This window comes from Schistocerca serialis, chromosome 6 (genome assembly GCF_023864345.2).
Source record: "Schistocerca serialis cubense isolate TAMUIC-IGC-003099 chromosome 6, iqSchSeri2.2, whole genome shotgun sequence".
In the NCBI taxonomy this organism is placed as follows: domain Eukaryota; kingdom Metazoa; phylum Arthropoda; class Insecta; order Orthoptera; family Acrididae; genus Schistocerca; species Schistocerca serialis.
The window spans coordinates 729,883,997-729,907,098 of record NC_064643.1 but is presented as its reverse complement, the minus strand read 5'-3'; the positions used below and the strand labels follow the sequence as shown (position 1 = coordinate 729,907,098).

Here is a 23,102-nt window from a genome sequence, read left to right as displayed (position 1 = left end):
GAATTCGAGTGTAGGAAAAGGGAGAGAAGGAAACGTTGTAGGTGAATATGGATTGGGGCCAAGAAATGAAAGAGGAAGCCGCCTGGTAGAATTTTACACAGAGCACAACTTAATCATAGCTAACACTTGGTTTAAGAATCATGAAAGAAGGTTGTATACATGGAAGAACCCTGGAGATACTAAAAGGTATCAGATAGATTATATAATGGTAAGACAGAGATTTAGGAACCAGTTTGTAAATTGTAAGACATTTCCAGGGGCAGATGTGGACTCTGACCACAATCTATTGGTTATGACCTGTAGATTAAAATTGAAGAAACAGCAAAAAGATGGGAATTTAAGGAGATGGGATTTGGATAAACTGAAAGAACCAGAAGTTGTAGAGAGTTTCAGGGAGAGCATAAGGGAACAATTGACAGGAATTGTGGAAAGAAATACAGTAGAAGAAGAATGGGTAGCTTTGAGAGATGAAATAGTGAAGGCAGCAGAGGATCAACTAGGTAAAAAGTCGAGGGCTAATAGAAATCCTTGGGTAACAGAAGAAACATTGAATTTAATTTATGAAAGGAGAAAATATAAAAATGCAGTAAATGAAGCAGGCAAAAAGGAATACAAACGTCTCAAAAATGAGATCGACAGGAAGTGCAAAATGGTTAAGCAGGGATGGCTAGAGGACAAATGTAAGGATGTAGAGGCTTATCTCATTAGGGGTAAGATAGATACTGCCTACAGGAAAATTAAAGAGTACCTTTGGAGATAAGAGAACCACTTGTATGAACATCAAGAGCTCAGATGGAAACCCAGTTCTAAGCAAAGAAGGGAAAGCAGAAAGGTGGAAGGAGTATATAGAGGGTCTATACAAGGGCGATGTACTTGAGGACAATATTATGGAAATGGAAGAGGATGTAGATGAAGATGAAATGGGAGATATGATACTGCGTGAAGAGTTTGACAGAGCACTGAAAGACCTGAGTCGGAACAAGGCCCCGGGAGTAGACAACATTCCATTGGCACTACTGACGGCCTTGGGAGAGCCAGTCCTGTCAAAACTCTACCATCTGGTGAGCAAGATGTATGAAACAGGTGAAATACCCTCAGACTTCAAGAAGAATATAATAATTCCAATCCCAAAGAAAGCAGGTGTTGACAGATGTTAAAATTACCGAACAATCAGTTTAATAAGTCACAGTTGCAAAATACTAACACGAATTCTTTACAAAGGAATGGAAAAACTAGTAGAAGCTGACCTCGGGGAAGATCAGTTTGGATTCCGTAGAAACACTGGAACACATGAGGCAATACTGACCTTACGACTTATCTTCGAAGAAAGATTAAGAAAAGGCAAACCTACGTTTCTAGCATTTGTAGACTTAGAGAAAGCTTTTGACAATGTTGACTGGAATACTCTCTTTCAAATTCTAAAAGTGGCAGGGGTAAAATACAGGGAGCGAAAGGCTATTTACAATTTGTACAGAAACCAGATGGCAGTTATAAGAGTCAAGGAACATGAAAGGGAAGCAGTGGTTGGGAAGGGAGTAAGACAGGGTTATAGCCTCTCCCCGATGTTATTCAATCTGTATATTGAGCAAGCAGTAAAGGAAACAAAAGAAAAATTCGGAGTGGGTATTAAAAACCATGGAGAAGAAATAAAAACTTTGAGGTTCGCCGGTGACATTGTAATTCTGTCAGAGACAGCAAAGGACTTGGAACAGCAGTTGAATGGAATGGACAGTGTCTTGAAAGGATGATATAAGATGAACATCAACAAAAGCAAAACGAGGATAATGGAATGTAGTCGAATTAAGTCGTGTGATGCTGAGGGAATTAGATTAGGAAATGAGACACTTAAAGTAGTAAAGGAGTTTCGCTATTTGGGGAGCAAAATAACTGATGATGGTTGAAGTAGAGAGGATATAAAATGTAGACTGGCAATGGCAAGGAAAGCGTTTCTGAAGAAGAGAAATTTGTTAACATCGAGTACAGATTTAAGTGTCAGGAAGTCATTTCTGAAAGTATTTGTATGGAGTGTAGCCATGTATGGAAGTGAAACATGGACGATAAATAGTTTGGACAAGAAGAGAATAGAAGCTTTCGAAATGTGGTGCTGCAGAATAATGCTGAAGATTAGATGGGTAGATCACATAACTAATGAGGATGTACTGAATAGGATTGGGAAGAAGAGAAGTTTGTGGCACAACTTGACCAGAAGAAGGGATAGGTTGGTAGGACATGTTCTGAGGCATCAAGGGATCACCAATTTAGTATTGGAGGGCAGCGTGGAGGGTAAAAATCGTAGTGGGAGACCAAGAGATGAATACACTAAGCAGATTCAGAAGGATGTTGGTTGCAGTTGGTACTGGGAGATCAAGAAGCTTGCACAGGATAGAGTGGCATGGAGAGCTGCATCAAACCAGTCTCAGGACTGAAGACCACAACAACAACATTCTGCTTTCAGTGCTGTATCAAACATTTCTATAAGTTATTTACGCTTTCCATAATTAAAGATTACTTTTGTATAACTAATTTATTTTTAGTTTTCACGTAAGTTACAAAATTATTTAAAAAATGAAATAGAATGCGAACGAGTGCCCTCCCGAAAAAGAACCAGACCGAGCCGGAAGCGAGACCGGCCATGACTGTTCGCACCATTCTGGGAAAGACGCCGGCTGCCTCCAAAGTGAACAGTGAGCGATCGTTCACTAGAAGTCGTTTCTCGGTCCTTCCGTTCACATTAGTGAACTGTTCCTTTGGACCCATACGTTCACAAACGACCACCTCTAGCTGCTACACGTCAGTACGCAAATAATTTTAAGCTCTCACAGCCCCTTCCAAGTGTTGAAGTATACAGAAATTATTCAACACAGAAGAGAAGTAATAAGTGCTATTGACAGGGGATGTCATATTGATTCCATATTTTTAGATTTCCAGAAGGCTTTCGACGTCTTCTAACCAAACTGCGTGCCTACGGAGTATCGCCTCAGTTGTGCACTAGATTCGTCATTTCCTGTCAGAAAGGTCACATTTCGTAGTAATAGACAGAAAGTCGTCGAGTAAAACAGAAGTAATATCCGGCGTTCCCCAAGGAAATGTTTTAGGGCCTCTATTGTTCCTGATCTATATTAACGACATAGGAGACAATCTGAGTACCCGTCTTAGATTGTTTGCAGATGATGCTGTCATTTACCATCTTGTAAAGTCATCAGATGATCAAAACTACATGCAAAATGATTTAGATTAGATATGTGTATGGTGCGAAAAGTGGCAATTGACCATGGAAAAGGAAAAGTGTGAAGTTATTCACATGAGTACTAAAAGAAATCAGTTCGATTACGCTATAAGTCACACAAATCTGAAGGCTGTAAATTCAACTAAATACTTAGGGATTACAATTACAAATAATCTAAATTGGAACGATCACATAGATAATATTGTGGGTCGAGCAAACCAAAGACTGTGATTCATTGGCAGAACACTTAGAAGGTGCAACAGGTCCACTAAAGAGACTGCTTACACCACGCTTGTCCGGCCTGTTCTGGAGTATTGCTGTGCGGTGTGGGATCCGCATCAGGTGGGACTGACGGATGACATCGAGAAAGTACAAAGAAGGGCAGCTCTTTTTGTATTATCTCGAAATAGGGGAGATAGTGTCACAGACATGATACGTGAATTGGAGTGGCAATCATTAAAACAAAAGTGTTTTGCTTTGCGACGGGATCTCCTCATGAAATTTCAATCACCAGTTTTCTCCTCCGATTGCGAAAACATTCTGTTGGCACCCACCTACATAGAGAGAAATGATCATCACAATAAAATAAGAGAAATCAGGGCTCGCACAAAAAAATTTAAGTGCTCGTTTTTCCCGCGTGCCGTTCGAGAGTGGAACGGTAGAGAGACAGCTTGAAGGTGGTTCATTGAACCCTCTGACAGGCACTTCATTGTGAATAGCAGAGTAATCACGTAGACGTAGACGAAGAGAATGCCTCTATCATGATGACTTTAAATTCTTTCAAGCCGAGAAGACGTTTCAGTTCCAGCAGACCGTATATTTTTATGGATGTTACGGTTCGTAAATATCAATTACATCAGAGTGACGACTGCACGAGGGCACCGACTGAAAGAGCATAACCATAATATCCAGATGAGTGTGTGTAGTAATGTCGGATACAGTCCCTACAATAACAACATTATTTGTCTTAACCACAGTATTTTACTGACTTCATTCCACTTAACACGTTTTGGTGCTTTGTTATTTTCAGAGGATCTACAGTGAAGTGGGTATCTATGAGAAATAGGTCGTAACATCCAAAATAGTAAATGCTCCATGAAAAGAGAATGAAACGTACCCCTTACCCAAAAATTAAGCACAATGTTTTAAGGATAACAAACAGAAGAATGCATCTGTCTTAGCATACAGGGTGTTCCCGCTATAGGGTGCAAAAATGTAACAGGACACAGAGAATGCTCCACTGAACAATCTGAGGTATGGAGCCTGGGGTCGGAGAAGCCAGCTTAAGGAGTATGGAAGTAACCTTCCGTACCGCTTTGTCTAGCATTCCCGTTTTCCAGCTTATTTACAAATTACATGTGTACAAGTTTACACGTATTGTGCTGCTTATTTACATGTAAATTCTTTATTTCCCGCAAGGAAACAAGAAGGACGAGCCTGATTGCTAGGACGTCATGATGCCATGTGAATGACCACCTGTGCTTGAGATTCGGGCAAAGAGTTCTACCTGAGTTGTTGGAGAACGTACCATTCACTTCAGTGTGAATGTCCACAACCATATCAGTGCTGTACTTCCTGGTCGCTCGATTGGAAGGGAGGCCCTATTCCATGACCTGAATCCCATTGATTGTTTCCTACGGGGATATCTCAAGTCATTTGTGTATGAGGTCTTAGTGGATAAGGAGGTTGAATTAGTTACCAGTATTGTAGCTGCCTGTGCTGTGATTCGAAGCAGACAGGGATATTTGTCAGAATATTGTTCGCCGTTGTTATGCTTGCATTTAGGTTGTTGGCTGTCAGTTTCAGCACATTTTGTCAGCTAGAGTATAAGAGTGCGTTCATTAGGTCAGTGACGGTATTTGCAGTTAATTGTAACTAATGCAAATAAAAAAGCACACAGTAATTTGATTTTATTTCTGTTATCTCCTTAAGCTGGCTTCTCCGACACTGGTTCCCTACCTAAAATTGTCCAGTGGAGCATCCTCTACGCCCTGTTAAATTTGTGCCCTCTCTTACGGAAAAACTGTATACAGGGTGCAGCGCTTAAATACGGACAAATGAAACTTTTTAAAGCAAATTTATTAAAACAAAATACAAATGACAATTCTTTTACACTACTGGCCATTAAAATTGCTACACCAAGAAGAAATGCAGATGATAAACGGGTATTCATTGGACAAATATATTATACTAGAACTGACATGTGATTACATTTTCACACAATTTGGGTGCATAGATCCTGGGAAATCAGTACCCAGAACAACCACCTCTGGCCGTAATAACGGCCTTGATACGCCTGGGCATTGAGTCAAACAGAGCTTGGTTGGCGTGTACAGGTACAGCTGCCCATGCAGCTTCAACACGATACCACAGTTCATCAAGAGTAGAGACTGGCGTATTGTGACGAGCCTGTTGCTCGGCCACCATTGACGTTTTCAGTTGGTGAGAGATCTGAAGAATGTGAGAACAGCAGTTGAACGTTTTCTGTATCCAGAATGGCCCGTACAGGACCTGCAACATGCGGTCGTGCATTATCCTGCTGAAATGTAGGGTTTCGCTGGGATCGAATCATCTGAAATGTAACGTCCACTGTTCAAAGTGCCGTCAATGCGAAGAAGACGTGTAACCAATGGCACCCCATACAATCACGCCGGGTGATACGCCAGTATGGCGATGACGAATACGCGCTTCCAATGTGCGTTCACCGCGATGTCGCCTAAGACGGATGCGACCATCATGATGCTGTAAATAGAACCTGGATTCATCCGAAAAAATGACGTTTTGCCATTCGTGCACCCAGGTTCGTCGTTAAGTACACCATCGCAGGCGCTCCTGTCTGTGATGCAGCGTCAAGGGTAACCGCAGCCACGGTCTCCGAGCTGATAGTCCATGCTGCTGCAAACGTCGTCGAACTGTTTGTGCAGATGGTTGTTGTCTTGCAAATGTCCCCATCTGTTGACTCAGGGATCGAGAAGTGGCTGCACGATCCGTTACAGCCATGCGGATAATATGCCTGTCATCTCGACTGCTAGTGATACGAGGCTGTTGGGATCCAACAAGGCGTTCCGTATTACCCTCCTGAACCCACCGATTCCGTATTCTACTAACAGTCATTGGATCTCGACCAACGCGAGCAGCAATGTCGCAATACAATAAACCGCAATCGCGATGGGCTACAATCCGACCTTGTATCAAAGTCGGGAACGTGACGGTACGCATTTCTCCTCCTTACATGAGGCATCACAACAACGTTTCATCGGGCAATGCCGGTCAACTGCTGTTTGTGTATGAGAAATCGGTTGGAAACTTTTCTCATGTCAGCACGTTGTAGGTGTCGCCACCGGCGTCAACCTTGTGTGAATGCTCTGAAAAGCTAATCATTTGCATATCACCGCATCTTTTTCCTGTCGGTTAAATTTCGCGTCTGTAGCACGTCATCTTCGTGGTGTAGCAGTTTTAATGGCCAGTGGTGTACATATATAAGTAGGTTATCTTTCAAGAGTAACATTACTCGACTTAACGCCCTTCAGCAGCAAATGACCGCCTCTAATCTCGTGCTGAAGCTATTGCACACTCTCTTTAAAACGACGCTGTCCATATTTGCGAATGCTGCTTCGATAGCGGTGCGTAGAGATGCGACATTACGGTGCCTCGTCTTATTGGTAACTCTTTCGACTACGCTCCTAGCATAGTAGCCGAGGAGGTTCAAATTCGAGCTATTCGCGGGCCAGAACTCTTTTAGCCAGAATAAGTCAGTGTTACCCGGGATACAGTTTTGGATTACTTGGCTCGTATGAGGTCCTCCTCCTGCCATCCGACGCATTGTTCGCTCGCTGACATTCAATACTGACACCAGTTTCCTCAGCGACTGCCCGGGGTCCTCCGAAATCAGCGCCTGAACCCTTTCGATGACTGCCGCAGTTCGTGACACGTGCTTCCTCGAATGAGGTTTCCTCACCGGGTTAGCACAACTTTCCACAGGCTTCTCCGAAGCATTGTACTTGGCCACAATATCGTAACTTTGTCCTGATTTGTGAAATTTAAGCCAAGTGTTTGGGAAGCATTTATATAAAGTAATCATTTATGTAATTTGGCAGGTCTTTTTTTGCCAACATTGATATATTCAGCATTTGTAACAGTAATTTCCTGCTCTTAATATCTTCCCTGTTTTGCTTTTTAGATTTTAAATTTTTACCCAACATTCTGATTATGTTATCATTTCTAAGAAGTTTTGCCGTTGCAATTACCTGCCGATATATTTTCCTATTAGTCTTTAGGTATTCTATAAACTTGGCATCTGTGGATCTTTTAATTTGAGAACTGCGCATTTTTAAATTTCTACAGGAAATCTTATTGCATGACGAAATCCACGATCTAGATGTAGCGATCCGACATAAATGGGCTCTAGTCAATTTCTTAGTAAAACACATTTCAAAACTGGACGGGAATATTGAAGAGAGAACATCATGAGCATTGTTAGTACTTGACTGTGAAAGCACTTCTGAGCCGGATTCATTACATCGACTACCAACAAACCTAGCACAATTTTTTGCCGAAAAATTTCTTAAAAAGATAAAAGGATATTCCTTTCATTCACTGTTATATCTATAATTGTAAGGATAAGGGCATTATTATCAGATAGCCATAAGCCAGTAATAATAATTTCTATCTCTATGATATCTATATTTGAAAGAACGTGGTCTGTTCAAAAAATTCCGGAACATTCGTCATTTCGCGCCAGTGGTGTGTTGGAGCGAAATGTGGTTGGCATCCTTGCACGCGCCTGTGTTTAATGTGTAATCGCGAGAAGTTTCATTGTTGTACGTCTGTTAGTTATTGTTCAATGATGTATCGAGTAGAACATTGTGTCGCACAGTTTGTGAATTTCGAGATGGCAGAGTTAGGGGAGCCACGCTTCTGCGTCAGATTTTGCGCGAAACTCAAGAAAACGTTTACAGACTCATCAAATGGTGATGGGTGCTTAAGCTTTACTTGGTGTTACCAATTGTTTATTGGATTTAAAAACGGCCTGGCGGAAGTTACAGATGATTATTTGTGCCACAGGCACAAACTGTTAAACGATGGTTCCGCGAGAAAAAGTGAGGAGGAGCAGTCATGGCTCTTGCTACAATTAAACTGAAACATCAGCTTAAGAAATTATTAGTAAAACACCCTTTCTACACATTAGAAGAGAACCATACTTATATGAAGAACAACAAATGCTTGTGAAATTATGTGAATAGAAATAAGTAAACACCTTATTGTAATTTTGTTGTAAATTAATGACGTAATCAGAAGAATGTGTCTTGTGTATTGTACAAATAACTTTAATCATTACTGTTTCTTTGTACAAGGCAGTGTACCATTCGATGTTGAATAAAGCTATTATTATTATTATTATTATTATTATTATTATTAAGAAGGGGCATCACGAAAACGCACCCGCAATTCATCCCTGTTCGTGCGTGACTATTGCACAAAAAACCAAATCCAGTGCTGCCTCGTCCTCCGTACTCTTCAGACCTGACTCCTGCAGACTTTTTTTATTTCCAAAACTGAAAAATCCCATTGAAAGGACGAAGATTTGCAGCTACAGACGACAAAGAAGAAAATTAGCAGACGGCACTTCGCGCGATCCAGCAAGAGGCGTACCAAGACTGCTTACGGCAATTGTGAAGGAGAGTATTTCGGAGATCAAGCACAGTAAGTAAAAGTTAGCGTAGAAAAATTTTGTTGACAAAGTTCCGAATTTTTTTGAACAGACCTTATATGTTATCCATAAATGCTTTTCAATATTCAAAGCTTCTGCCTCATGCCTCATTTTATATCCCACGTTAGATTTGAGAAAAATACAAATTCCATCGCATTTGGCATCCTTACAAAACTGACTAGCTAACTTGAAATGGTTAATATTAACAGAATTCAGAACTTTTATAGATCCCTGAACCGATGCTCCGTGATACACACAGTCAATATTGGCATCCTTAACACGACATCAAAACGTTTACTTCTCAAGACACTAGATATTAAAGCTAAAATACGAAAATCACTAGGATAGAGGATGGTGACAGTTGTACTCGCATTTTGCCTGTCATAGCTGATGCTGTTTTGAGGCTTGGTACAAAAAAATTCTTGAGCACTACAGGTTTTCTTTGTCTTGCAGAATATAGCAATTAACCCTGTCCTCGAGTATTTTAATTCTTGTGGTACAAATGCCAGATTGTATTAGATGAGAGTGAGATGTAGTAGATTGCTCAATTTCACGAAATTTTGTGTGTGTCATTTAGTGAATTTTTGTTTGCTTTATCTTCTGAAATATCCATATTGAATCCAATTTCCTCGTTACCAATTAAAAAAATAAATATTGAAAGTGTCTGCTACATCTGATTGTCTTTGATGAGAGGCTCTAGGGGAGTGAAGCCTTAGATCAGATTGATTCGGGTACTTATATGTTTCAGATGGTAGAAGAGCTGTTAGAAAGATTTGTATTATTTGTGGTATCTTCATCTACTTTCAGAAATATTCTTCAATATTGTTTGCGTTGCTTTCAAGTACTTATCTTCAAAAAGGTTTCTGTTTATTTCTTTCAGAGCTACAACAAGGAGAGTGGTGAGGTGCGAGCAGTGGATGGTGAGAAACTGCTGGAGAAAATTGCTGACAACATACGCAACATGACTGAATCCAAGATCAGCGCTATAAAGGTAAACCTCTTTTTGTTTTGGTGGCTGTATCACTTTATACTGCCATTAAATGATTTTTGGTAGATTATGATTCCAGCCCACCACAGTATTTTACGCAAGGAAACTTTCTGTCCCACCCATTTGTCCTCATTTTAGGACAGTTTCTGCTTTACACTACTTTCTTTCTCTATTCCCTCACTGTTTCTGTCATTGATTTTCAAAATTTCAACAGATATTTATTTTCCCTGGCTTGTCTGCTTTTTGTATAGCTACATTCTGTAACCCCCTTGAGTCCCATTTGCACCTGTCCCACATGCTTGAGCAATATTCTAGTCATGCATGTGTGCCTGTCAGTGACCCTGCATCTCTCTTACTCAGTGAGTTGTTATCTGTATTCCTTAAATTACTTACATTCCATCAAATTGTGCTGTTGCGTGAGTGTGAGTGCTGTGTTGGTGGCTTGTCTAGATGTACTCTGCAGGAAAAGTAGAATTTTAAAACAGTGAGGTATACTTCATCTGTTTCCTGTAACTTGTATGGAGAAGTGCTGTCTGATACTGACATTGAGCCTGAGACAGTGACGACACACTTCTCCTCGTATTAAAACCTTCAACATTCCATACCAAAAGAGGGAAGATAATTATTAATTTCAGTATTTTGCATGTGTAATGCAATATTTAGAAAAATGAAAACAAAATATGGGAAGAAATACAATGAATATTCATTTTTCACTGCCCATGGGACTAATTCGACATGTTGAAATTGAAGGCACAGATTGCCACTGGATGCAGAATGTGACCAACATTCAAATTAAGATGTCTGGTGTCATCTGGATTCACAGAGAGTGATGGACAGCGTTGAAAAGACACCCTGTTATTGATGTACACTCATGTTCAGGAAAAACAAAACACCTTGAGCAACTAGAGATACGATGTTCATATTTACCTTATTATGTCCTGCAGAAATGGTTAGCATTTGAACCATGTTGGTCCGCAGGTCCAAGGTTGAGATTGAGATCATAGTGCAGCATCACCTACTGGGAAAATGTGCTTGCAGCCCTCTTTGTCACCATAAACTGAAGGTAATGGATCTGTGTAACTTGAGCAGACCTGAAGGCTGCCTCACAGATGTATGCACAAACTGCACCGTCAAATGAGTGAATCTCAAAAAGGGCTCGTTATTGGTATGAGAGAATGTGATGCATCCATCTGGACAGTTGCTGCATGTGTGGGACAATGTGTTTTGGTAGTGCATCGAGAGTGTACAGAATGGTTCATGGTAAGCTGTAGAAAACGACGACGTGTGTCAGGTTGCACCGCTCAGCCCACGCCCTGAGGAGATTGATACCTCATCCAGATGGCATCGCATGACGGATCTGCATCCTCGTCAGCTCTGGCACAACATTGGAACAGTGTAACACATCGTACACTATCAGGGGTGACTGTCATTGTTTATTGTGTCACGGGTTACATGCGCATCGTCCACTCCTCTGCCTGTCTTTGACAAACATGCTAGATGGCAATGGTGTATGGAACGACATCACTGGGGACAGGGGTGGTATCAGATAGTGTTTTCAGATGAATCCAGGTTCTGTTTGTTTGAAAATTATGTCTGCATTTTGATTTGCTGCAGACAGGGGGAGCAGCATTACAGTAATTGCATTTGCATGAGACATACAGCACCAACTCAAGGCTATTGGAGACAACCACAAATGACAGTTTGTGCTTGTCCAGGGCTCTGTGACCAGTGTGATGTTACAAATGAATGACATCCTGCGACCCATAGCTGTACCCTTTCTGCACAACACTCCAGGTGCCATTTTTCAGCATGATAAAGCACAATTACATGTTGCTGCAGGAAGACATGCCTTCTTGGTGTCACAGGATGTCAGCCTTTTGCCCTGGCCTGCCAGATCACCAGACTTATTGCCAATTGAAAATGTGTGGGATATGGAGAAATGATAGGAGCAGTGCTATGACCCACTGCCAACCTCCACAGATTAACTTTGGGACCAGGTGGATGTAGCATGGATGGCTATACTACAGAATGCCATCAGGCCTTAGGCAAGTCAATGCCATCACACGTGGAGCAAGTCATCAGGGCCTGTGGCGGACCCTGTGCCTACTGGGCCACAGGAAACATTCTGAACTGAGGAGACAGAAATGCTAATCATTTCCGCCAAACATGCTAATGTACATGTCCTTAGATATGAAGGTCCTATCTATAGTCGTTTGAGGTGTTCTGTCTTTCGCGAACATGATTTATCTATTAAGCTTACAGTCTGCAGACTTTGGAGATGAAACTATGATAAGTTGACTTAGTCTTATTGTATTCACACATTAATGTCTTATGGCACTGTATTAGGGAGCAGTTCTCCACTGAATGAGGAGCTCACTGCACAGATGTCATAAGGGTATTCTGTGCTGCCTGCTATATAACACCTTCTACACAGTTTGATAAACAGTGGAAAATGCTGACAACCAGCTTAAGGTAAATTTACTATTTTATGAAGTTTATCACATTCGAAAACAAAAGTAACAGTCCTAAAAACAAGGGTCATTCTGTAAGTTACAGCAACAATAGTACATTGTGTGAACATGTGGCATCACTGTAAATACATTCAAAAGCCATCAGAAAGCAGTACCAAAATCAGCCAACGGATTGTGATCTCTTGCGAGAATGACTTGTTATCAGTGCCTGAAACACTGAGTATGAGCTTTGCCATGCTACGAGATGGATACAAGCAGAAAGGAACAGCAATCGTATATGAAAATTGCATTTCTTGCTGGCAGAAATGCTGCACAGTGTAGTGCAGAACTATGAGTGGATGTGCCCTAATGAAAGGTTGCTTCTTCAGTGGGGGCATTCCAACATGGAGGCACAACAATAAAAGACTTGCCGCGAGGTGGGTAACCCACATTAATCTGTACTTAACTGTCTGTGACTGTTATTGGACAGTCTTTAACTTAGGACTGACTATGGACTGTGCAGGAATTAATGACACAGATGAATATGTTGATGGCAATGTTCTGTATTTCATGGCAGGACTTGAAGGTGCACAAGAAGTGTTCAACAGGGGTACCGCATCAGTTAATAAAGGTGGAGAATGGGACATCATACAATACTAGGCGTATCAACCTAGAGTGATTTGAGTGGGGAGGCAATGTCATGCTCAATTGCATTACTACAATTGATGAAACCTGGGTACAAGTGTATGAACCAAAGTTGAAGACACAATCAGCAGAATGACATTATATAGGGTCATCATGATGATACAAGGTGTGACAAAATCCATCACACATGAAGGTCATGCTCGTTCTAGAATATGACAGCCACAATGGTCTGGAGTGTCACTCAATTAGGGACAGCCGCACCATCAATGCCCAGTATTCGCACAACTTTCTATGGTAGCTCTTATTTTTTGTTATGATTTTCGGGCGCAAAACTGCTACAGTCGTAAGCACCCATTCTGTGGCTTAGGGAAGGATAAAAAACTGATGCTCGATGATAAACTACAAGGGGGGGGAGGCGGGGTACTATCCTTGGGAAGCTGACAAAAGTCACGGAGCAGGCAGGTCCGGGGACAAAGCAAGGTGACGCCGAACACCCATTTGTCAAGAAAGTCTTAGGAAAGTGTAAGGAAAGAGAATGTAGCAGTTGACGGAAGTGGACTCCCAGTGGTAGTTGTGAGGAAGAGTGGCCTGCACACCCTAAATCGAAGGAGGCATCGGAAAAAAAAAGGGCATGGGTCTGATGAGCAAGCGTGGAAGATAGAAAACTAGTGTAACGACTCAGTAGGACAGCTCGCCGTTTGGACAGCGGAGATTCAGCAGTCTCAGCATAAAGGCTGTCCACGGGGCTAGTGTAAAAAGCTCCAGATGCTAAACGCATTCCATGGTGGTGGACAGAGTCGAGACGCCAAAGGGAAGATAGCCGTGCAGAGGAGTAAACTCTGATTCCATAGTCCAATTTCAAGCACACAAGGCGTGATATAGGCGGAGGAGTACCACTCGGTCCGCTCCCCAGGATCTGCGGTAGCTTATGCAGTGTGCACGTCGGCTAAAACATGTAGCAGTGCTGAATAATGCAATCGTACTTCATGATAAAATTAGAACCTACACTGCAGGCATCATCGAGAATTGTGTATAGTGGTGGAGGTAGGAAATCCTCTACTATCCACTCTGCTCAAAAGACCTTAATCCACGTGACTTCAACCTCATTCCACAACTGAAGGTGCTTTGGAAACTGGGCAGATATCTTCATGACATTTCAGCCGTAGGTGGCACACATTGATGGCAACACCAATGGCCTTCAGAATCTTCCTCATCATTGACAATGCTGTGTGGAAGCACTGGGCACTATTTTGTAGCACAGTAGTTGATTTTGATTCATTTTTGTTCCATTTGTACTCGTGCATAATACATATAAAAAAAATTCTGATTCATTTCTACCTTCGCCGTGAATTCTTGTGCCAGAAGCCTGTTTTATATTGATGTTCACATACACATGGTCTTACTGGTTAAATGCACATTGTAGAATACCCATGTTGTTGCAATATTGCAAGATGTACCACAGTTGCCATTACCTGTGGAATTACCCAGTGATGTGCACTGTGTATCACTACATACTGTAAATTAAAATCCCTTGTCATGTTTTTCTGTGTGTATGAGAAGGCTAATCTCAGAAACTACTCTAGTGATTTTGATATGGTTTTCACTAATAGATACACTAATTCAGGAGGAAGGTTTGTGTATGTGATTTATTACCATTATGCCACACAAGTCATCCTGTCGTAGATACCTCGTGCTACCCTACAAAGTGGGGGCTGGTCAGTAGTTAGATAATAAAATTGACTTCAAACAAAAAGTGAAACTAGAAGCATCAAATGAAAATATAGGTCTGTTCAAAAAATTCCCAAACATAAATAATTTCGTGCCAGTGGCTTGTTGGAATGAAATGTGGTTGGCATCTCCGCACACGCCTATATTTAATGTTTAACTGCCAGAAGTTTCATTGATGTATGTCTGTTAATTATTGTTCAGTGCTGTAAGAGTAGAACATTATGTCACACAGTTTGCACATTTCGAGATGGCAGAGTTAGAAGAGCAATGCGTCTGCATTAAATTTTGCATGAAACTCAAGAAAATCTTTTCAGAGACACACTAAATAATGCAGGAAGCCTACGGTGATGATGCTTAAGCCATGTTCAATTCTATGAATGGTTCACGTGGTTTAAAAATGGCCAGACGGAAGATAAAGATGATCCTCATTCAGGACATCCTTTGACGTCTACCAACAATGCCGTGTCAGTAACATCAACAAAATTGTGCATACCAGCCAGAGTCTGACTGACTGACTGAGAGATTGCAGAAGAATGTAACATTTTAGTTGGATCATGTCATGAAATCCGTACGCAGCATCTTGGAATGCATCATGTTGCCACCAAGTTCATCTCATGGCTCACACGAGTCAACCAGAAAGATCTTTGTCTCACAATCTGTGGAGAGCTTCTGGATTGTGCAAAAGAGAGACCTGGCCTGTGTGGACTTCTTTGTATTTCCAAAGTTGAAAATACCATTATAAGGACAAAGATTTGCAGTGATAAATGAGATAAAAAACAAATCTGCAGATGGCGCTTTGCATGATCCAGGAAGAGGTGTATCAAGACTGCTTCGGGAAGCTGAAACGGTATTGGGAGCAATGTATCAAATGCGGAGAATAATATTTTGAAGGAGACCATGCACAATAAGTAAAAGGCAAGTGTAGAAAAATTTTGTGGACAAAGTTACAGAATTTTTTGAATAGACCTCATAAATAAATGCAGCTTAAAATGAATGAAACAAACGACTGTGTTAATGAAACTTCCTGGAAGATTAAAACTGTGTGCCTCACCGAGACTCGGACTCGGGACCTTTGCCTTTCACGGGCAAGTGCTCTACCAACTGAGCTACCCAATCACGACTCACGCCCCGCCCTCACAGCTTTACTTCTGCCAGTACCTCCCTCCTACCTTCTGTAAAGCTTGGAAGGTAGGCGACGAGTTACTGGCGGAAGTAAAGCTGTGAAGACAGGGCATGAGCCGTGCTTTGGTGGCTCAGTTGGTAGAGCACTTGCCCGCGAGAGGCAAAGGTCCCGAGCTCGAGTCTTGGTCCCGGCACACAGTTTTAATCTGCCAGGAAGTTTCATATCAGCGCACACTCCGCTGCAGAGTGAAAATGTCATTCTGGATTGTGTTAATATCAGCATGCTGCCTTTCTTTTCGTTCAGAAAGTGTATTACATTTGTAAAGTGATTGATGTGTTCTGCATCATAGCGAGAGAGTATGGCTATGACCATTATTAGTAAAACTGACTCTAGAGTATTCATTTGGAACTGAGTAGGAGGGCTGTTCTAATATTTGATGATTCTGTAACAATCTAGGTTGTCTCTCCACAGGTTTGAAAGCTGCAGAGTCACTCTAATCAGTTCAGTGGTGTGCTCCTCAGTGGAAGTAGGTACTGATGTAGCTGCCTACATATGAAACATACACAAGGAATTTGGTTAGGGGATACTCTGTCAATATTTGAGATGTTGTGCAAAGATTAGTTGTAGCACTGTTTCCAGCTTTCAACCTTGAAGTGCAAATGGCTGCAGGTGAAAACAAAGCTGCTGCGACCAGCCTGCTAAAAATGTCAGATCAAACTACACCAAAGCAACTATATGCAGGGTAGATGAAGGTGTAGAGGCTTCCAAAATACTACTGTCAGAACCTAGGAGATGAACCGAAAGCATTTGTAATTGGCTTAAAAAGAATCTTTGAAAAGTGCTCATTTTGAGCACATTTGAAAAGCGATGGGGTCTGCATCAGAATTTCCGCAAAAGAGCTTACTAAATTCATGATTTGGCTTCCATGGTGCTCAGTCTTAACTTCCGAAAAGGCAGACATAGTCACATATAAGATGGTATGTTCATCCAGGACACAAAAACTTAAATTCTACTTGGTTCATAAATCACGTAAGAAAGAGGTTGCATTTTTCTTAGACAAGATTGCGAATCATTTAGGTAAAGTGCATGTGGCATGTAACTGAACTGTGGCTCACTTTAAGAGAGTAGATGACAAATCTCCAGAAAAATACATAACAAGCAGATTAATTGAAGGCATCTAGGACAAATGTGTAGTGGATGATGGGTAACTGGAGAACATATGCTAGTGGCTGATCAGTAAAACATAGCTCACCTTCAACACTACGAAGTCATCATAAACCTAATTGTGCTGCCTGAAATCTTGCAGTTTTTCATTGCCTTGTTTCAGTAGCCTTCTATCAATATCTACAATGCCTCGGATGGTGATTTCCATTGTGAGTCTAAGTGCTTTTGTAACTGAAAATTTATGCACTGTTCAGTAGATGACTGTTTCAAAATCGGACAGTGCACGCCCACACGCACTCACCCATTCACATGCACACTATTTAAACTAGTGTAAGTTACTTCACTGATAGTAGGTGAAAGGATAGTGGGACAGGATTAGGCTACTTCTACCTTTCAAGTGGGTTTTCTTGGATACAAGGATCCTTGAGTGAAAGGCACTGAATTATTAGATTTCCAATACTTTACTATCACAAAGAAAGACATCACAGATATGCATATATTGGTATCCCGAGCAATTTATAATAATATTTATTTTTACCAAAACAACCAAAAATTCTTAACATACACAGTGGTAGTACATGTAGATAGTTTATGTGTAGACAACAACCCTTTTAAATAACGACAGAGCTGGTGGAACTAAGTAAATGACTCAAAGTAACACTATATTTCTTAGATCAGCGAGCTTTAAATATCCCTTAGGATCACCGTTTACGCTATGGGGTATACTGTGCTCAGTAAATTAAATTTGATAGCAAACGGGTTTGCACTTACACATTACATCAAGCACTACCTCAGATGGGCTGGCTAAAGGCACTAACCCACATAATTTAGCAATCAATAGACAGTTTTAAAACAGTAATTGTTGATCGATGAAATGGCAGGCATTGGTCATTGCAAATAAACAGATCGAATAGTCAGTGAACAGCAATGGTGCATTGCATTAGGAAACTACAAATGAGTACTTTAACGAAGAGTACTAGTCCACTAAAGTTAACAATTGGAAGTCAGTTAAGAGGAGTTGCTCATATGAGTTAACAAATTCAAAAGGCAATTTTTAAAGCAGTGGTCTAGGAATAGTCTCTTTGAATAGTAATCAAAACATCCTCAGTCCTGGGTTTGAAACCCGTTACTGCTTAAATTTTGATTAATAATCAGCTTTGGCTGCCAAAGACTTCGGCATAAGAAGTCACCCTCATTCTGCCAATAGCCTTATCGAAGAGAACAGAAGAGCAGACAGAAGTTCAGGACACTCTCTTGCCCTAGGCGTGGGAAATGGCCCATAAAGGTGGAAGAATCAGTAGTGATCAACAGCATGAGGATGCAGAAGGTAATGAAAACCACTGCATTAAAGATATGCAGGATATGTGGCCTGTAATTGAAAAAGTGTCATGATGATCTCTCCATTAGCAAAATATCCCCAGAATAGTCCCCCATTCATATCTGCAGGAGGGGACTGCCAAGGGGGAGCTGGCCATGAGAAAAAGATTCAGTAATCAATGAAAGGATAATGTTCTAAGAGTCGGGGCGTGGAATGTCATAAGCTTGAACATGGTAGGGAAACTAGAAAATCTGGAAAGGGAAGTGCAAAGGATCAATCTAGATATAGGTAGGGTCAGTGAAGTGAAATGGAAAGAACACAAGCATTTCTGGACAGATGAGTAAAGGGTAATATCAACAGCAGCAGAAAATGGCATAATGGGAGTAGGATTCGTTATGAATAGGAAGATAGGGCAAATAGTGTGTTACTGTGGAAAGTTAAGTGATATGGTTGTTCTTATCAGAATCTACAACAAACCAACACCAACAGCATGCCGATATCACAAGCTGAAGGTGGAGAGAGAGAGAAGGTGTATGAGAATGTTGGAACAATAATTCAGTACGTAAAGGAAGATGAAAATCTTATAGCCATGTGGGACTGGAATGCAGTTGTAGGGGAAGGAGTAGAAGAAAAGGTTACAAGATAATATGGGCTTGGGACAAGGAATGAGACAGGAGAAAGACTAATTGAGTTCTGTCATAAATTTCAGCTAGTAATAGTGCTACTCTGTTCAAGAATAACTATAGGAGGAGGTATACTTGGAAAAGGCTGGGTGATACAGGAAGATTTCAGTTAGGGGTTATGTCATGGTCAGGTGGAGATTCCAAAATCAGATACTGGATTGTAAGGCATACCCAGAAGCAGATATAGACTCAGATCACAATGTAGTAGTGATGAAAAAATGGTTCAAGTGGCTCTGAGCATTATGGGACGTAACATCTATGGCCATCAGTCCCCTAGAACTTAGAACTACTTAAACCTAACTAACCTAAGGACAGCACACAACACCCAGTCATCAGTAGTGATGAAGAGTAGGCTGAAGTTTAAGACATTAATCAGGAAGAATCAATACACAAAGAAGTGGGATACAAAAGTACTAAGGAATGATGAAATACGCTTGAAGTTCACTAAGGCTATAGATACAGCAATAAGGAATAGCTCAGTACGCAGTAAGGTTGAAGAGGAATGTTGTTGTTGTCTTCAGTCCTGAGACTGGTTTGATGCAGCTCTCCATGCTACTCTATCCTGTGCAAGCTTTTTCATCTCCCAGTACCTACTGCAACCTACATCCTTCTGAATCTGCTTAGTGTATTCATCTCTTGGTCTCCCTCTACGATTTTTACCCTCCACGCTGCCCTCCAATACTAAATTGGTGATCCCTTGATGCCTCAGAACATGTCCTACCAACCGATCCCTTCTTCTGGTCAAGTTGTGCCACAAACTTCTCTCCTCCCCAATCCTATTCAATACCTCCTCATTAGTTATGTGATCTGCCCATCTAATCTTCAGCATTCTTCTGTAGCACCACATTTCGAAAGCTTCTATTCTCTTCTTGTCCAAACTATTTATCGTCCATGTTTCACTTCCATACATGGCTACACTCCATACGAATACTTTCAGAAATGACTTCCTGACACTTAAATCAATACTGGATGTTAACAAATTTCTCTTCTTCAGAAACGCTTTCCTTGCCATTGCCAGCCTACATTTTATATCCTCTCTACTTCGACCATCATCAGTTATTTTGCTCCCCAAATAGCAAAACTCCTTTACTACTTTAAGTGCCTCATTTCCTAATCTAATTCCCTCAGCATCACCGGACTTAATTCGACTACATTCCATTATCCTTGTTTTGCTTTTGTTGATGTTCATCTTATATCCTCCTTTCAAGACACTGTCCATTCCATTCAACTGCTCTTCCGAGTCCTTTGCTGTCTCTGACAGAATTACAATGTCATCGGGGAACCTCAAAGTTTTTATTTCTTCTCCATGAATTTTAATACTTACCCCGAATTTTTCTTTTGTTTCCTTTACTGCTTCAATATACAGATTAAACAACATCGGGGAGAGGCTACAACCCTGTCTTACTCCCTTCCCAACCACTGCTTCCCTTTCATGTCCCTCGACTCTTATAACTGCCATCTGGTTTCTGTACAAATTGTAAATAGCCTTTCGCTCCCTGTATTTGACCCCTGCCACCTTTAGAATTTGAAAGAGAGTATTCCAGTCAACATTGTCAAATGCTTTCTCTAAGTCTACAAATGCTAGAAACGTAGGTTTGCCTTTCCTTAATCTTTCTTCTAAGATAAGTCGTAAGGTCAGTATTGCCTCACGTGTTCCAGTGTTTCTACGGAATCCAGTCCGCCCCAGTAGCTGAGTGGTCAGCGTGACGGATTGCCGTCCTCTGGGCCCGGGTTCGATTCCCGGCTGGGTCGGAGATTTTCTCCGCTCAGGGACTGGGTGTTGTGTTGTGTTCATCATCATTTCATCCCCATCCGGCGTGCAGGTCACCCAATGTGGCGCCGAATGTAATAAGACCTGCGATATGGCGGCCGGACCTGCCCTGCGAGGGGCCTCCCGGCCAATGACGCCAAACGCTCATTTCCATTTACGGAATCCAAACTGATCTTCCCCGAGGTTGGCTTCTACTAGTTTTTCCATTTGTCTGTAAAGAATTCGTGTTAGTATTTTGCAGCTGTGACTTATTAAGCTTATAGTTCGGTAATTTTCACATCTGTCAACACCTGCTTTCTTTGGGATTGGAATTATTATATTCTTCTTGAAGTCTGAGGGTATTTCGCCTGTTTCATACATCTTGCTCACCAGATGGTAGAGTTTTGTCAGGACTGGCTCTCCCACGGCCGTCAGTAGTTCCAATGGAATATTGTCTACTCCGGGGGCCTTGTTTTGACTCAGGTCTTTCAGTGCTCTGTCAAACTCTTCACGCAGTATCGTATCTCCCATTTCATCTTCATCTACATCCTCTTCCATTTGCATAATATTGTCCTCAAGTACATCGCCCTTGTATAGACCCTCTATATACTCCTTCCACCTTTCTGCTTTCCCTTCTTTGCTTAGAACTGGGTTTCCATCTGAGCTCTTGATATTCATACAAGTCGTTCTCTTATCTCCAAAGGTCTCTTTAATTTTCCTGTAGGCGGTATCTATCTTACCCCTAGTGAGATAGGCCTCTACATCCTTACATTTGTCCTCTAGCCATCCCTGCTTAGCCATTTTGCTCTTCCTGTCGATCTCATTTTTGAGACGTTTGTATTCCTTTTTGCCTGTTTCACTTACTGCATTTTTATATTTTCTCCTTTCATCAATTAAATACAATATTTCTTCTGTTACCCAAGGATTTCTACTAGCCCTCGTCTTTTTACCTACTTAATCCTGTGCTGCCTTCACTACTTCATCCCTCAAAGCTACCCATTCTTCTTCTACTGTATTTATTTCCCCCATTCCTGTCAATTGCTCCCTTATGCTCTCCCTGAATCTCTGTACAACCTCTGGTTCTTTTAGTTTATCCAGGTCCCATCTCCTTAAATTCCCTTATTTTTGCAGTTTCTTCAGTTTTAATCTACAGGTCATAACCAATAGATTGTGGTCAGAGTCCACATCTGCCCCTGGAAATGTCTTACAATTTAAAACCTGGTTCCTAAATCTCTGTCTTACCATTATATAATCTATCTGATACCTTTTAGTATCTCCAGGGTTCTTCCATGTATACAACCTTCTTTCATGATTCTTAAACCAAGTGTTAGTTATGATTATGTTGTGCTCTGTGCAAAATTCTACCAGGCGGCTTCCTCTTTCATTTCTGTCCCCCAATCCATATTCACCTACTATGTTTCCTTCTCTCCCTTTTCCTACACTCGAATTCCAGTCACCCATGACTATTAAATTTTCGTCTCCCTTCACAATCTGAATAATTTCTTTTATTTCATCATACATTTGTTCAATTTCTTCGTCATCTGCAGAGCTAGTTGGCATATAAACTTGTACTATTGTAGTAGGTGTGGGCTTCGTATCTATCTTGGCCACAATAATGCGTTCACTATGCTGTTTGTAGTAGCTTACGTGGAAGAGGAATGGACATGTCTAAAAAGGGCCATCATAGAAGTTGCAAAGAAAAATATAGGTAGAAAGAAGGTAACTGTGAAGAAACCATGAGTAACAGAAGATATACCTCAGTTGACCAATGAAAGGAGGAAGTAAAAAAATGTTGTGGGAAACTCAGGAATGCAGAAATACAAGTTGCTGAGGAATGAAATAGATAGGAAGTGCAAGGAAGTTAAGACGAAATGGCTGCATGAAAAATGTGAAGAAATTGAAAAACAAATGATTGTCGGAAGGACAGACCCAGCATACAGGAAAGTCAAAACAACCTTCGGAGATATTAAAAGCAAGGGTGGCAACATTAAGAGTGCATTGGGAATTCCACTGTTAAATGCAGAGGAAAGAGCGGGTAGGTGGAAAGAATACATTGAAAGCCTCTATGAGGGGGAAGATTTGTCTAATGTCATAGAAAAAGAAACTGGAATCGATTTAGAAGGGGTACAGAATCCAGAATTAGAATGAGAATATAAAAGAGCTTTGGAGGACTTAACATCAAATAAGGCAGAAGGGATAAATAACATTCCATCAGAATTTCTAAAATCATTGGGGAAAGTGGCAACAAAACAACTATTCAGTTGGTGTGTAAAACGTATGAGTCTGGTGACATACCATCTGACTTCTGGAAAAATAT

At 41.1% G+C, this 23,102-nt stretch overlaps 1 protein-coding gene across 2 annotated transcripts in view; it reads left to right on the top strand.

Moving 5' to 3' along the window:
- The window catches only part of LOC126483961 (voltage-dependent calcium channel subunit alpha-2/delta-3), an 832,874-nt gene that overhangs the window by 270,453 nt on the left and 539,319 nt on the right, over positions 1–23,102 (top strand). For both annotated transcript variants that reach the window (XM_050107259.1, XM_050107258.1), the window contains exon 3: positions 9,817–9,927. In XM_050107259.1, the coding sequence (XP_049963216.1) occupies positions 9,817–9,927 (111 nt within the window). The remainder of the gene's footprint in view (positions 1–9,816; positions 9,928–23,102) is intronic.